This window comes from Camelus ferus, chromosome 16 (genome assembly GCF_009834535.1).
Source record: "Camelus ferus isolate YT-003-E chromosome 16, BCGSAC_Cfer_1.0, whole genome shotgun sequence".
NCBI classification, from domain to species: Eukaryota; Metazoa; Chordata; class Mammalia; order Artiodactyla; family Camelidae; genus Camelus; species Camelus ferus.
Genome location: NC_045711.1, coordinates 21,453,581 through 21,467,140, shown reverse-complemented (window position 1 = coordinate 21,467,140; position 13,560 = coordinate 21,453,581). Strand labels below are relative to the sequence as shown.

At 61.7% G+C, this 13,560-nt stretch overlaps 2 protein-coding genes across 4 annotated transcripts in view; one reads left to right on the top strand and one right to left on the bottom strand.

Annotated features, from left to right (window-relative positions):
* ENDOV (endonuclease V) overlaps nt 1-13,560 on the top strand; it is a 91,918-nt gene that overhangs the window by 40,033 nt on the left and 38,325 nt on the right. The gene's annotated exons all lie outside the window — the stretch shown is intronic.
* On the bottom strand, nt 2,137-11,816 carry NPTX1 (neuronal pentraxin 1). Its single transcript, XM_032456631.1, has 5 exons — nt 11,215-11,816; nt 10,724-10,931; nt 8,362-8,606; nt 7,022-7,201; nt 2,137-6,247 (listed from the first exon to the last, which is right to left on the bottom strand). Exons 1-5 carry the CDS (start codon nt 11,662-11,664, stop codon nt 6,026-6,028), a joined length of 1,305 nt encoding a protein of 434 aa, XP_032312522.1. The 5' UTR covers nt 11,665-11,816; the 3' UTR covers nt 2,137-6,025.

Sequence of the window (13,560 nt, the reverse complement as noted above, 5' to 3'; positions counted from 1 at the left end):
CCCAGGGATCCCAAGCTGGTGTCACATAATCGGTGTTGTGGCAAGAGGAGGCACAGGGCCCTCCTACTCGGCATCTTGGCTGCTCTCTTGTTTGTATGTTTTTCTGAAGGCTCCATTGTGGGTCTTCGTTTCCTCAGCACCCTTGTCTGCCCCTTGAGCTCAGAACCACATGCCTTCCAGGGAGTTCCAGAACCTCTGTAACATTCCCCCACCACACCACTTTTCTTCTCTCCTATTTCCCGGTTCCAGCGAGCAGTTAACTCCTCAGAGCCCAGGAAGCTTTGCACTCCTTGGGGGTCTGCAGAGAGGGGGCTGCTGGGGACACAGCTGCACGCGGGAGACTTTTGGGGGCAGACAAGGGGACAGAGCAGGCTGGTACTGCTCAAAATGTGCTGCTCCTGCCTGGGGGCCCGTGTCTGATCCACACGCCCCAGCTTCACAGAGCAAGGCCAGGGATCAGGTGACACGTTCCCTGGGCCCGCCGGGGGTTGGTCTGTCCTCCCCTGCTGCCCCTTGGGGGGCTCCCAGGGTGGGAGGAGCGTGTTGAGCCCTAGAGCAGGGCAGCCAGGAGGCGCAGGGGAGGCGCGGAGCTGAGCCCTGGGGGCCATGGTGGCTGCCTTCACTGCGGCCGCGGCTCAGTGTAAGGAACTGGGCACAGCAGGAGAAATACGAAGGACGTCTTAGACGAGCAGGAGGAAACTCTCAGCCGGAGCTGGAAAGTGGGGCAGACCGTCTCTGTGGGTAGTAAGCCCCATCTCCGCAGCGTGTGAGCTGAGAACACGTCCGTGCATCCGGTGGGCTGCCGGAGTCCGCGGCTTCAGAGTCGCTCTCCAGCTTTGACATCCCGAGCCTGTGTCCCTCCGCCCCAGGCGTCCACATAAGCCGGCCCATCAGGGAGGCCCGGCAGCCTCCCTCTGAGCTGCTGTTCTGAGCCCCACAGCCCCCCGAAGTCAGTCACCCGTGTGAGAAGTGGGGAAAGGGATCTGCCGCCAATGGTTATTAAAATACCCGAGGCTCTGAGTGAGCTTTCCCACAGAGATGAGAAACGTACGAGTGATGTTACTGCTGGCTTAACTATGTGCTTGCTTGAGTGGGAGGCAGAGTGTGTGTGGTGTGTCAGCTGGAGCTGCTGGAATTGGGTACAGCTCCGGGCCCGGCCATGAGCATGCAGCCTGCAGATGGACCCCACCCGCCAAGGGCACCTCTGGAGGAAACGGGTCAAGGGCCTTCGACTTGGCAGGGGCTTCTCTCTCCCCCCATGGAGGCTCCTCCCACAGGGGCAACAGGACAAGCGGCTGCCTGGCTGAGGCCAAATCTCCTCCCTCTGTACCACCCCAGGCAACGGATGGCCCACTCAGACCCCACCAAACCCCAGCTCCTGAGTCCTGGCCAGGTCCTTCTGCCAACCCAGTGTGTGTGCGTGCGTGTGTGCTGGGGCGCGGTGGCGGTGGCGGGGGGGGGGGACCAACCTACCAGGCAGGCTGTTTTGGCTCCTGGTCATTTATTTTGTCCCCTGGAAGGGAGCAGCTAGAGAGCTCCACGTCCATTCAGAGTCTAGCCTGGTCCACAAGGGGCCAAAGAAGTAAGTTCTTCCCGGTGTCCAGGGTTCCCACATCGCCCATCATCCTCCTGTTACTGTGAATCTGGGGATGACCTCTTGCTCAAGTGCAAGGAAGCAGCCTGGGAACCCCAAAGAGGGGAGGTAACCAGATGTCGGACAAGGATGGGTCAGCAGGGATGTGGCAAAGGAAAGCAGAGCAGGGCTGTTTGGGAAGGACAGGGCCAGGCTGCCTGGGACCTGTGCCCAGCTGTGCTGTGGACAGTGCACTCGCTCAGGACAGAGCAGGGCTGCGGGTGAGAAACGGGGAGTTACTCTGCACCCGGGTCCCGGTGTGGCCTCCACACACTGGGGGATCACTCCACTTCTCTCTGCCTCGGTGTCGGCTGCACCTGGGAAGCTGGCAGGCCCCCTCCCCACGCCTGATGTCCGGTGTTCCCGGATGGCCGCGAGACTGCTGAGGGTCACAGGGCAATGGGCAGGCATGCACCCCCCGGGAGGGCTGCTGAGGTGGTCCAGCAGGTTGAAGTGACATTTGCAAGCTTGAGAAAGGAAGAGACATTCCAAGGAGACCACAGTCTTTCTTCACTCTTTTACTGTGTAAAAATAAACTCAACAATTCATGTCATTTCAGCAAGAAAATGAAAAAAAAAAGCAAGAATACCAGTAGAAATAGTGCATTTCCAGAATTGCTGATGGGAGGTGGCAGGTCCCATGGTTCTGACCCACTAGACACCCAAAGGCTGCAGATCATGGGAAAAATGTACAGCTTTGGTTAGCAAATAATGGACAGTGAGATACATGGGTTCTCCTTCCTATTGTACAGTATATACAGTGTGACAATGTCAACCACGGGGGTTTGCGCTGTCGTCGTTGTGGTCATTTTGGCAAGTAAGACAAAATTGGGACTCTAAGTGTTGGGCTTTTTTTCTCCTCAATGGCTTGTTCCCCTTCAACAAATGGCACTTAAGTCCGCCGTACACGGAAGTGGTAGGTTTCCCATCGTTAATTGAATAAATTTACACGCTGTATTTTAAGAGATGAGACCACGACTGCGTTAAGCCACATTTTGGTTGCCATAAGATTACAAAGGATACTGTCATCTTAATGTTTACAATCGATTACCCTCGTTTCTTCTGTCAGGGTTGGAACTGATAATCAGGTCCTTAGCTCATCCCACTAACAAGTTGGCTCCGAGACAGAGGGGCCACTGTCAGTGGCCAGTGTACAGCCTGGTCCCCAACACGCCTTTGAGAACAGGTGGCCCCCCTCTGGAGTTCACTGGAATGACTGACCCTCATGCCACTGCCCACAAGACACCCCCTTGGTCTCAGGTCCCAGGGCTGGTGACAGAGTGATCTTTGCAGTCTTAGAAAATAAACTGTGAATCTACAAAAGGAACAGAAAGCATACAAAATGTATTTCTTTCTTCCAAAATACATGCTTTCAGTTCTACATTTTGGCGGAGCCTGAAAAGTATTTTCAAGGGAGATATAGGTTGAGTTAATTTATAGGTTTGTCCTTTGCTTTCATAAAAATACTCTTGTTTGGTAATAAACTTTTTCTTCTAGAGTAAGAGAAACAATACTGTGTTATCAAAAGCAAGAAGGCTTACGATTCAAGTGGGATCTAACCCCCCAGGGGCCCGGAGAGCCTGTCGGCCACTCTCCCACCTCGGACACCCAGGGAGCTGCGGGACACCAGCTCGGCAGAAGCAAACACTGTCTCGACAGTGCTTTTTTATCTTCGTATTTTATAAAACGGCTTACCTGAGATAGGCATGTGTTATTCAGTGCAAGAGGGAACATCCATCAGATTAAGGAGTAGATGGGAACTATGTGGATTAGATTTGTGGCTGTCTACCTTTCTCGGGGTGGGCAAAGTGCCAAGTGTTAACACAGTGAGGGAGTCGGGGGCTTGGCACAGGCTCCAGTCGGGCGGGGAGGGAGTCAAACATCCGCTTCTGTCCCTGGCACCACGGGGGGAGTGGAGGGGTTGGGGAGGCCAAAGGGACGCAGGTGTATGCATCTGGGGTGGGCTCTGCCCATCTCTGGTTAGGGCAGAGGATGGCTTGTGGTCCTGAACGGACAGCTCCCACCGCGCCCACTGGGGCAGAAGGTGGTCTGGGGTCCATGAGATCTGCAGGGGCTGGTGGGAGGTGCCGACGGAGAGCACCTAGCACGCTCTGGGCCTTGCCTACAGCTCCGAGATGGCTGAAGTGAGGGGTGGGGCCGATCTGGTTGGGGGGTGGGTTCCAAGCTCTCGCTCTCTCCCGACTACGGGGATTGTTCGGCTTGCTCTCAACCTACATGTTAAAAATACTTGGTGTGTTTGGGCAGCGGGGAGAAGGGGAGGGACTCGACCTCTCCCCTGACCTCCTCCGACACCCTTGGCTTGCTTACTCAGCCTTTCCTGGTAGCTACATGGATGGTCACAGAACGATGGGTGGCACTCAGCACACAACACAGAACCAGAGCAGTTCATGCAGGCAGGGGAACACACATCGGACTGAGGAAGCACGGGACACGCCACCCCGAGGAACATGCAAACAGAGAAGATCCCTGCAGATCCACAGACGCCACAGCCCGACGGGCTCCGATGAAGCACAATGGTCTCAGGAAAAGCCACTGTTGAGCCACAACGCGCAGCCGGGCGCCTGCACTGCGCGCTCCACACAAGAGGGAGGCATTGCAGAACGGTGACAGGGTACCGTGCAGACACCCACGCAGACACCGACACAGAGACACCAGCACAGATGCACACAGATGCACTGGGTTTCGACACAACACGGACCTGCGTTTCAGGAGACAGGTGCCCCTGGAAGGAACAGAAGACGGGAACACCTGCTCCTCCTGAAGAAATGTCTGCAGCTGTAGATGAGCCAGGCAGTGCAGGAGAATTTCTTGAAAGACTTGCCAGCCTTTTGCTAATTAGACTCCTGGCGAGAGTCCAGGTGGCCCTCGGGGTGTGCGACCCCCAGATGGTGCGACAAAGCAGGGAGATCGCCCTCCTTGGGCGTGATCCGTCTGAATGCTCTTCCCTCTCATTCAACACACACACACAGACACACACACACACACACACGCGCGCGCGCGCACACGTGTTTTTCTCCCCACCTTGGAAGGACTAGGAGGAGACGTATATGTTTGTTTTTCATGGGAAAAAAGTCCAAGCCTCTGGACACTGGTTGGGTCTGTGTCACCTGCTGGTGACAGGTTGGGGGCTGCTTCAGGGCTTGAGCCCTGTAAGATGGGGGAATGGGTTTCAGGCCCCAGCCTGGCCATGCCTGGCTCCCCACAAGAGGTCCCCTGCCCCCTTGGAGGACTCGCCAAGCCAGCTCACGTGGGCCCGGGTGTGTGGCAAGAATATGGCTGTCAGAGTTACCATGGACCCGCCCATCCACTGGCCGTGTGGGGCAGGGTCTTAATCAGAGTGCGGGTTTCCCAGTCTAAAAGGTCCACCCCTGAGCCGACCCTCTGAAGCCTCTGGCCTCCCACTGCCAGAGGTGAGGGAGGGGCTCTGGCTTCCTGGGCCTTGGGTGGGACGCTCCTCTCTCTGGGGGGGCGGCAGCTGGCAGCTGAAGGGAAAGACAGAGCCCGACCTTGCCGAGTGCAGGGAGGCGAGAAGGCTGAGGGCCACAGGTGGGATGGGGGGCCTGAGCCAGCCGAGCTGGGCACGCAGGCCAGCCTCCCCAGCCCCGCGCCGCCCTCGGACACCAGCCGTAGGACACAGGCCAGGCGCTGGGGCTGGGGGACTACCCAGATCCTGGGGCCGGCCTGACCTCCTCTGCCCTCTCCAAGTGCATGGTGCCACGTGCCTTCAACCCTTTGGAGAAGAGGTCACCTCTACAACAAAATACAAGTTCTCCATGGAGAGGCCCCGGCCTTTAACAAACTGCTAAAAGACATTTATTTTATCAACATAGAGAGTTGTTGCTCTGGAATAGATTTGCAAACAAAGACGGATGCATTGCAGAAGAAGTTGCACCAGCCCCAAGGCACGCGGGCAGCCCCCAAAGTTGGCAAATACAGATAGCAGACCAGTTGTGAGATTTCCCAAAGCCACAAAGAAGAAACGAGATACCATTTTAAAAGAGAAGGCCTCCCCGAGAGACACACGCTCATAGACACACACACACACACACACACACACACACACACACACGCGCGCGTCCTCTCACCTACGTGTGCATCGTTCACGTGGCAGCCGCTGGCTTTCGAGGTGAACGGGGCGTGCCTGAGAAACAGTGCGCGCTCCCGGAGAGGGGGGGTGCCTCGGGGACAGGTGGGAGCCGGGCCTGCTTCCCTGCGCGAGGACGAGCCCAGGCTGTGTGCGCGTGCGCGAGGGCGAGGGCCTGGAGTCATTCCTGGGGGGGAGGGAGAGAAGAGGAGACGACGGATCATCACCGCACAAGCAGGAGGAGGCGGGGGGCCGGCCCGGGACGGAGGCTCATTCCGGCCCAGGGCCTCAGTTGATCTGGCGACAGGCTTCGAATGTCCACTTGGTGGCTCCGCCGTAGATCTCGATGTGGGACTCAGCCCAGGCGATGACGTTGCCGGAAAGGGCCTTCGTGCTGCAGGTGGCCAGGTTGTACACCTCCCCCGGGGTCAGCTTGCGGTCCCAGATGTTGAAATGGGCCAGCTCGCCCACGAAAGCTTGGGTGGCATCAAACCCACCGCCCAGAGTGTCCTTCAGAGAAAAGCAGAGGATGAGGGTGGGGGTCACAGCGGTGGGGGCCTAGCAGGAGGGCACCCCTGGGGGACAGGCTCTCACGTCCACCCCGGGTACCTGTCTCCCTGTCTCTGGGTCTTCAGCTATGCTTTGGTCCCCCCCGGCCACGGGGAGCTCAGGAAAAGCAGAGAGGCTGCTCCCCTCTCCCTGGAGGCAGAGCTCCTGGGGGCGCCTGTGAGGGGCCCAGGGTGGGAGGGGTCAGCCGGGGCAGTGGACAACCATGGGAGCAGGGCCTGGGGGCCCCCCATCCCCCCCGCCTCTCGTCGAGGAACTCAGATGTCACTCTCTGCCAGCAAAGGCCGCACAATGAGAACAGAAGGCCTGGGCTCTCCTGCCTGCCCTTCCCTCCTGGGTGCCCAGTGGAGACGAGTCACTTGCAGGAAATAGATTATGCATCCCTAAATGTACAGTTGGCCTTCCAGGTGCCGAAGAGAGCATGGCTGCTGCTGTCGGGAAAGCGGTGGAGAGCCTTGAGGCCAGAGCCCGCTCCTGTGGCCTTTCCTGAGAGAGCCCGCCCGGGGCAGGGCTTTGCCCAGACTGCTGCGTCCCTTGCTTCCCCGGCTCCTGCTCAGGGGAGACCACTTCTCTCTCCTCCTCCCGACCGCCTGCTCCCCGCTGCCTCTCTCCGCTCTCTCTCCCAACAGCCCCACTCCCCTTTCTCTGGCTGGTCTCTGCTTCTGGGGCTCCTCCCCCTGCAGCCGGCCCCCCCTTCCCGGCCCCCATGGCCAGCACCTGCTCCTGGCCCAGCACTAGCACGCCTTGGGGCTTGATGGGGTGATAGGGCGCCAGGTTCTCGCCGTTGCCTCCCTGGGTGCCGTCCTGGTAGGCTTCCCAGACCCCGTCCCGGGTGGTCCAGGTGATGCAGATGTGGTGCCACTTGCCATCGTTGATTACGAAGGGCAGCTTGGCCACCTGGGGAGGAGAGCGGCACCCAGGGGCACGATCAGAACTGACGATCGTCCCCGGTTACCAGTCGGGCCGTTACTCACACGCGCTTCCAGTCACATCAAGCACTGCAGCTGACTTCTCGCAGCACCTGCCCCCCCCTCCCCAGACTTCATCATCTGGCGGCCCCATCTGTGGACGGGTCCCAGCGTCACAAAGGAAACGGGATGCGCTGCCAGGGGGCCTCGCAGGATCGATCTGAACACACAGTCCCCTCGCTCCTACTCGCCCTCCTCCCTCTTGGTGAGCCTAGGACACGCGGCCTCTGATGGAGAGGGCCACCCCTGGGGGCTGAGTTCACGGCCGTTTTCTGGGCCTCTGCTCTCTCTTCCAACGCTCCATCTGTAATCACCAGATCCTCTGGGTCTATAACCCGCCCAGCCTTTTTGCAGAGATGCCAGGGGAGCTGGCACATGCCTCTTAATTCTCAGACCAGCCTCTGACCTGGAATCTCACTCACCCTTAATGTTCTGGGCAGGGAGGCTGCCGCAGCTGACAAAAGAACCCTCACACCATCTTAACTTGGGGAGACGGGGCCCCGGAAAGGCAGAGCTCTTTCTGGGCAAGACGTCAAGAACAAGGGCTTGGAATCCAACTCCCAGCTCAGGTTTTAGACATTTACTACCACAGCTGGCATAGAGATGAGGGCGCTTGTGAGCTGGCAGCGAATTCCACAGCCCGCGGAGGGCCAAGACAGAGACGGCTTCCCTGGAGGGAAAGGGCACCCCTGTCACAGGGTCGCGCAGACCCGGCCCCTCCCAGGGGTACGGGGCTGAGCAGACAGACCTGGACTCAGGAAGAACCTCTCAGGGCACCTTTCGCACCCCCAGGGCATCTATGGTCCCCCCAATACGGAGGAGCAAAGCCAGCTCCGAGGCCGGCTGGGGAGAGCAGTCAGGTTTGATCTGCTGGATGGATTGGCCCCCTGGGTCATCCTCCGTCACCCCCAACTCAGGAGGCCTCTGTCTGGAAGGGCTCCAGCTTTACCCTGCTCGTGGAAGGAGGCGAGGGTGCCCCTCCCCGTCTCTCCCAGGCCTCTCTTCTCCCGGGGCCACAGGAGCATCTGAGGCCGCATAGCTCAAGCCGCCCACACCCGCCCCGGCAGCCCGGGGTGGGTGGGGCTCTACCTTGTCGTTGATGAGGATCTCCATGGGGTTGTTGCCCCACTCGATGAGGACCAGCTCGTTGGCCTGGCCGGGCACCGCGTAGGAGAAGGGCGTGCCCACCCCTGGTGCTGCGCTGGACTTGAGCCACATGCACACCGTGAAGGCGTACATCTCAGGCAGGCTCTTCTTCACCTTGGCGTACATGTAGTTGGTCCGCAGTGGGAATGTGAGCTGGAACTTGTCTCCGGGGCGGCTGTCCTTCTGACCTGGGAAGGACGGGACACAGTCCTGACACCTGCGCCTCGACAAAGCGCCAGTCTCTGAAGCAGGCTTGTCCCCTGCCAGGCTCCGTGACGCAGACAGAGCAGACCCTCTGCATTCTGTACATGCCAAGAGGGAGGCTTGGAGAGGTCAAGCACCTTGCCCCAGGGCATAGGGCCGGGACCAGAGAGCTGATCCAAGGTCTCTGCACCCTGGGGCTGGCTCCCACATGGCAGCCCCCGTGGGGAGGCTGGGATGGGGGTGTGGGGAGCCGCCTGTGTGTAGTGGGCTGTGAGCATCTGCACTCAGTCTGGGCAGCGGGCGTGGGCAGGGAGTGGGTGGGTGCACACGCTGTAAAGCAACCCTCGAAGGTGTGGCCGCAGAGGAAGGAGGTCTTCTCCCTGCCAAGAAAGAGGCTAGCTCCCCTCGGAGCAGCCCCTCCGGGAGGGAGCCTGACCTGATTCCAGGATGCTGCCGGTGCTCCTGCATCCTCACCCAAGACAACCAGGCCCCGCTGCCCGTCACAACTCCCTCGAGGCCAGGGCATTCAGCAGCCCCTGCTCACTCATCTGGCCCAGCTGACGTGCCATGAGGACTTGGGTTGTTTCCAGAAGCCCATGCACCCTACCGGAGGGAGAGCTGTCCCCTCTGAGGCCCTTCCAGCAACTCTGTCTAGCCCCCTGCAGAGGGCAGGACAGCAGGGAGCCGGGAGGAGGCCCTGGAGCCAGGGTCCCCCAAGGCAACTGCTTTGAGGGTGATGCCACGAACCCTCACGGCGAACTTCCTGTGTGCTTCCTGAAACATCAGGTTCCGGGCCCCACAGCCTCCCTTTCTACACGGCCGCCAGGCAGCCAGCTGCCATGAGGTCTCCAGGGGATGCCTGTCCGCCCTCTCCCCGCCCGCACGCTCTGTGGCTGTGGCCCTGGGCGTGTGCGACTGACTTCAGGCAAAACAGTCCTGCCCAGCAGTGGGCACGGGCACCAGGCCCAGAGCCAGGGACACACACCCACCAGCTCCAGCATGGACAGCGGGCACTGCCAGGGAGCCCAGCACTCAACCGGCACCCCCAGGCCAAGAATTATTTCTAGAAGGCGTCCTGCTGAGCCAGCAACCCCACCCTCTTCCTCTAAGCCAGGTGTCAGGGAACAGAGCAGAGCTGGCCCCCTCAGAGCTTCCCCTACAGCTCAGGCTGGCAGCCCCCTGCCCTTGGAGCAGATCTAACCCCTGGCCTCTTTAGGGGGTGTTTCTCATTTCCCCGGTCTCCCCTCTTTCCCTCCCTCCCTCCTCCCTTCCCCGATCTGTTTTTCAGTTACATAATGTGCCTTAAGATGGCACTGTTTAAATCCATCCAGCACACTTTGCGGTCGAGAAGGGTCACGTGGCCCTGCTCGGAGCCCGGCAGTACCCCCCACCCTTTTACAACCTTGTTTGGTTTCTGCAACTTCAAGGCTGAGCCTCCTGAGCTCATCCGTGCGCCCGGGGCAAGATTGGGGCCAGCTGGAGATGGCGACTCAGGAACCATGGGGCTCGCAAGATGCCTGGGCTTGGGTCACTCAGAAGAGAAAACCGCGGGGGTGTGCTCAGGGCAGGGAAGGGGACCCGGAAATCCTCAGAGGACGCCAGGGGCATCAAGGGGCTGGGAGGAAACCTGCTCGGGGCCCAAATCTGCTGAGGACAGGGAGGACTCAGACCCAGCCCGTGCCCTGCTCTCTGCCGGGAATGGGGACTGGCTGGCTAAAGCCAGGCTTTCTTAGCCAGGGAGGACTTGGGCCGGCCACAGCTACAGTGCAAAGTTGCTGAAGATTAAACAAATCAGACTTGAAAAACCCTGCGAGTTTGTGAGTGTGTCAGGGAGGGTATTGGGGGGGGGGACACCAGGCATTCCCTTCCTCACTCTGCTTCCCTTCTCTGCTTCCGTTACGTCCTGAGCCCAGGGCACCCCAGCCCTGCCAGGAACACCAACTGGAGAACCTGGGGCAGGGATGGGGCTGGAGGGATGGAGGAGCTCAGGGCTTTTACAGGATGGAGTTGAGTTATGCAGGAAGCCAAAACCAGAGGCAGGGTCCCTCTGGGCCAGGGAGCCGAGACAGGCAGCCTGCCACCAACCCCCCATGACTGTTACCTTTCTCAAGCTCGCTGATCCGCTGGTGCAGGGAAGTCAGGGCATTCTCGATCTTGACCCTTTCCTCGGTGTCGTTTTTGGAGCCCCCCTTGCCCTCCTCCAGAGTGTTCACCCGAGACAGCACCTGCCTCTCCAGGTCATCGATCTTGCTCTGCAGCAGATCCTTGAGGCTGTTGGTCTGGCTGGAGGAATTGAGCCGGCTGTACTGCTGCGAGGGTGCAAGGGCGAAGGGAAACCATATCGTTACGCGCGCAGCAGGGACCGTGCCGGGAGGCCCGTGGCGCGGTCCCCTCAGGGCGACTGCGGGGGCGGCCTGGCGGGGAGCTCGGGCAAGTGGCGGTCTGCGCGGCCCCGCCAGCCTGGGGAGGCCCCAGCCGGGCCTCGGCACCCGGCCGAGGCCAGGGTGGGGGGTGTCGGGCCGGATCGGGAATGGAGGTAGGGGAGGGCAGAGGGGCGCGCGAGCCGGAGGGGGAAGAGCGGCGCGCGCGGACCTCGAGGTTCTCCAGGCGGGTTTTGAGCGACTGCAAAGTTTGCCCGAGTTGGCTGAGCGTCTCGGCGGCCGGCGTCCGAGACAGGTCGCCCATGGTGTTGGTGTTCTTGCCCGAGCCGGGCTGCTTGCGGCCGCCGCCCGTCCGCGCCTCGCCCGCGCTCGCGTCCAGCGTGCTCTGACTCTCGCAGCGGCCCAGCTTGGTGGTCAGCTCGCGGATGGTCTCCTTCTGGCTCAGGATGGTCTCCTTCTGCTGCAGCACGGTCTCGCGGAGCTGCAGCACGTTGCTCCGGAGCTCCTCCGCGCCGCCGGCGGCCACGGACGCGGCGCACATGTCGGCGTCCACGGGCACCGAGGTGCAGATGAAGCGCGTCGGCCCGAAATCCTGGGCCCCGCTGCCCAGGACGCAGAGGGCGAGCAGCGCACAGGTGCGCGCGGCGCGGCCGGCCGGCATGGCTGCGGGCGCTGGGGCCCGGCGCTCCGGGCCCGGCTCGGCTCGGCTGGGGCTCGGCGGGCGGCCCGCGCTCTGGGCGCCGTGCAGCTCGCTGCTCCGCCGCGCAGTCCGCACCGCCGCGCTGTCCGGCCCCCACTGCCGCCTGCGCTGCGGAGCCCGCGCCTTTTATGCCACAGCGGGAGGGGCCTCGGCGCTGCCGACGTCAGCGGGGGAGGAATCCCGCTTTAATTGTCTGTGGCCGGGCCCGCTGAGCGGCTGGGGTCGCAGGGGCGCGCCGTGGGGGAGCCTCCTCCTGTCTCATCGCTCCCAACCCCCTGGCGCCGCCGCGGCCTTCCCGCCACCCCCCTCCCACCGGCCCGCCCCCGCCCCAGCCAGCGCCGCTTCCCCGAAGGCGCGGGGGGGGGAGTGTCGGGGGGTTGGGAAGAGAAGGGTGGGCCGGACCCCGGCCCAGGCCTTGGACTTCTGGATGGGGCACCTTCGTAGTGTCCCCAAAGCTCCGATGAGGCTCGGGGCGGGTGGGAGGCCACGGCGGACCCGGGCGACAGAATTCGGCTCAAGCCGCTTGGCCGCACTGAACACTTGAGGGGTCTGAGCCGGGTCCCCAAGGACTCAAGTCGTCGACACCTCCGGGAGGGGAGCAGAGGGGAGGGAGCTGAGGGGAGCGGAGCCTCGCGGCGCCGCTAAGTCCCGAGAGGGGGTCGCGAGGCCGCTCCATGTTTCTTAGCTGTCCATGTGGAGCTGAAAAGATGCTATCCACCCTGGGTCTGGGGGCTTCCCCACCACCTCGTTCGTGGCTCTCCCGCGCTCCCCCCCCCCACCTCAGCTCTGAGCTTTGGGGACTGGCAACGTCTCCTGGGAATGACATCCCCCACCTTGTGCCGGCGGGGCAGGCGGGCACTTCTCGGAGGCATCCCTAGCGGATTAAGCCTTTCCTGCCAGCGAAGCCGGCTTGATTCCGGGCAGACAGTGCCGCTGGGGCTGGACGCTCCCTGCAGCCCCGGGGGAGGCTCCGCGCTTGCGAGGGGGCCCCATGGGCGGACCCTTCCGCGCTCCCCGAGCGCCTTCGCATCGCGGAGACGTGAAGGCACGTCTTTGTGTGTCCGTATGCGAGTAGGGGTCCGTTCCTGTGTCCATGTCTATGTGTCCGTGTGGGTGTTGGGTTTTCTGGACACCATGCATCCCAGCTCTTCCCACTTCTCCGCTGATGCGGAGGGGGCCCGGGCCTTGGGAGGGGGGTGTCCCACCTGCGGAGCTCCACACGATGGCACGTTGCTCGTAGTCACCCAACTCACCCACCCACACATTGGCGCCATTTTTCTGGGCAGCAGCACCGCAGATTCCCGTCCAGTTTCCGGCGCCCTGTCCGGGGCTACTGACCCGGGGCCTGGGCCCCTGGCCCCCAAATGAGGATCAGAGCCAAAAGCGCTTGGGAAGCCACCGCTCCAAGCTCCCAGTGTGCAGAGGAGGGCACTGAGGCTCCAAGACTCCGAGATCCGGCTTGGGGCGAGGTCGAGCCAGGGTTAGAGTCATGTTCCGTGCGGCCCCGCTGACACCCGCGTCCCACACCCCAAGCCCTTCATGCTGCAGCTTCCGCACACTGCGATGGCCCAGCTGTTGACAACGTGTGAGTCTTTGCTCGGAGGGACCCACGGGCAGCTCTGTGTTGTGGGGCTGGCCTCCTGCCCCATGGGTGGAAGATAAAGCCAGCTCTATAGAGACTTTTTTGGGAAGCCCTGTTCTCCTTCCTCTCGTCGGCCTTCTCCCACCCCCTGTCCCCGGGGCTCTCCGCGCTTCCCTTTGTTGGGCATTTCAGCCTTGAGCCCTCCCGGAGCCTGGGGATGCGAACCTGCGCGGCCCCTACACGTCCTGCGTGTGCCACGGCCTCCGTTTCCCGGC

Excerpts from the sequence above, each read along its gene's own strand:
- NPTX1 (XM_032456631.1), bottom strand. The coding sequence starts at position 11,664 with ATGCCGGCCGGCCGCGCCGCGCGCACCTGTGCGCTGCTCGCCCTCTGC. Across the intron at positions 10,932-11,214 it reads CCCGCCTGGAGAACCTCGAG|CAGTACAGCCGGCTCAATTC; the intron begins GTCCGCGCGCGC and ends GCACCCTCGCAG. Across the intron at positions 8,607-10,723 it reads GATCAGCGAGCTTGAGAAAG|GTCAGAAGGACAGCCGCCCC; the intron begins GTAACAGTCATG and ends CGTCCTTCCCAG.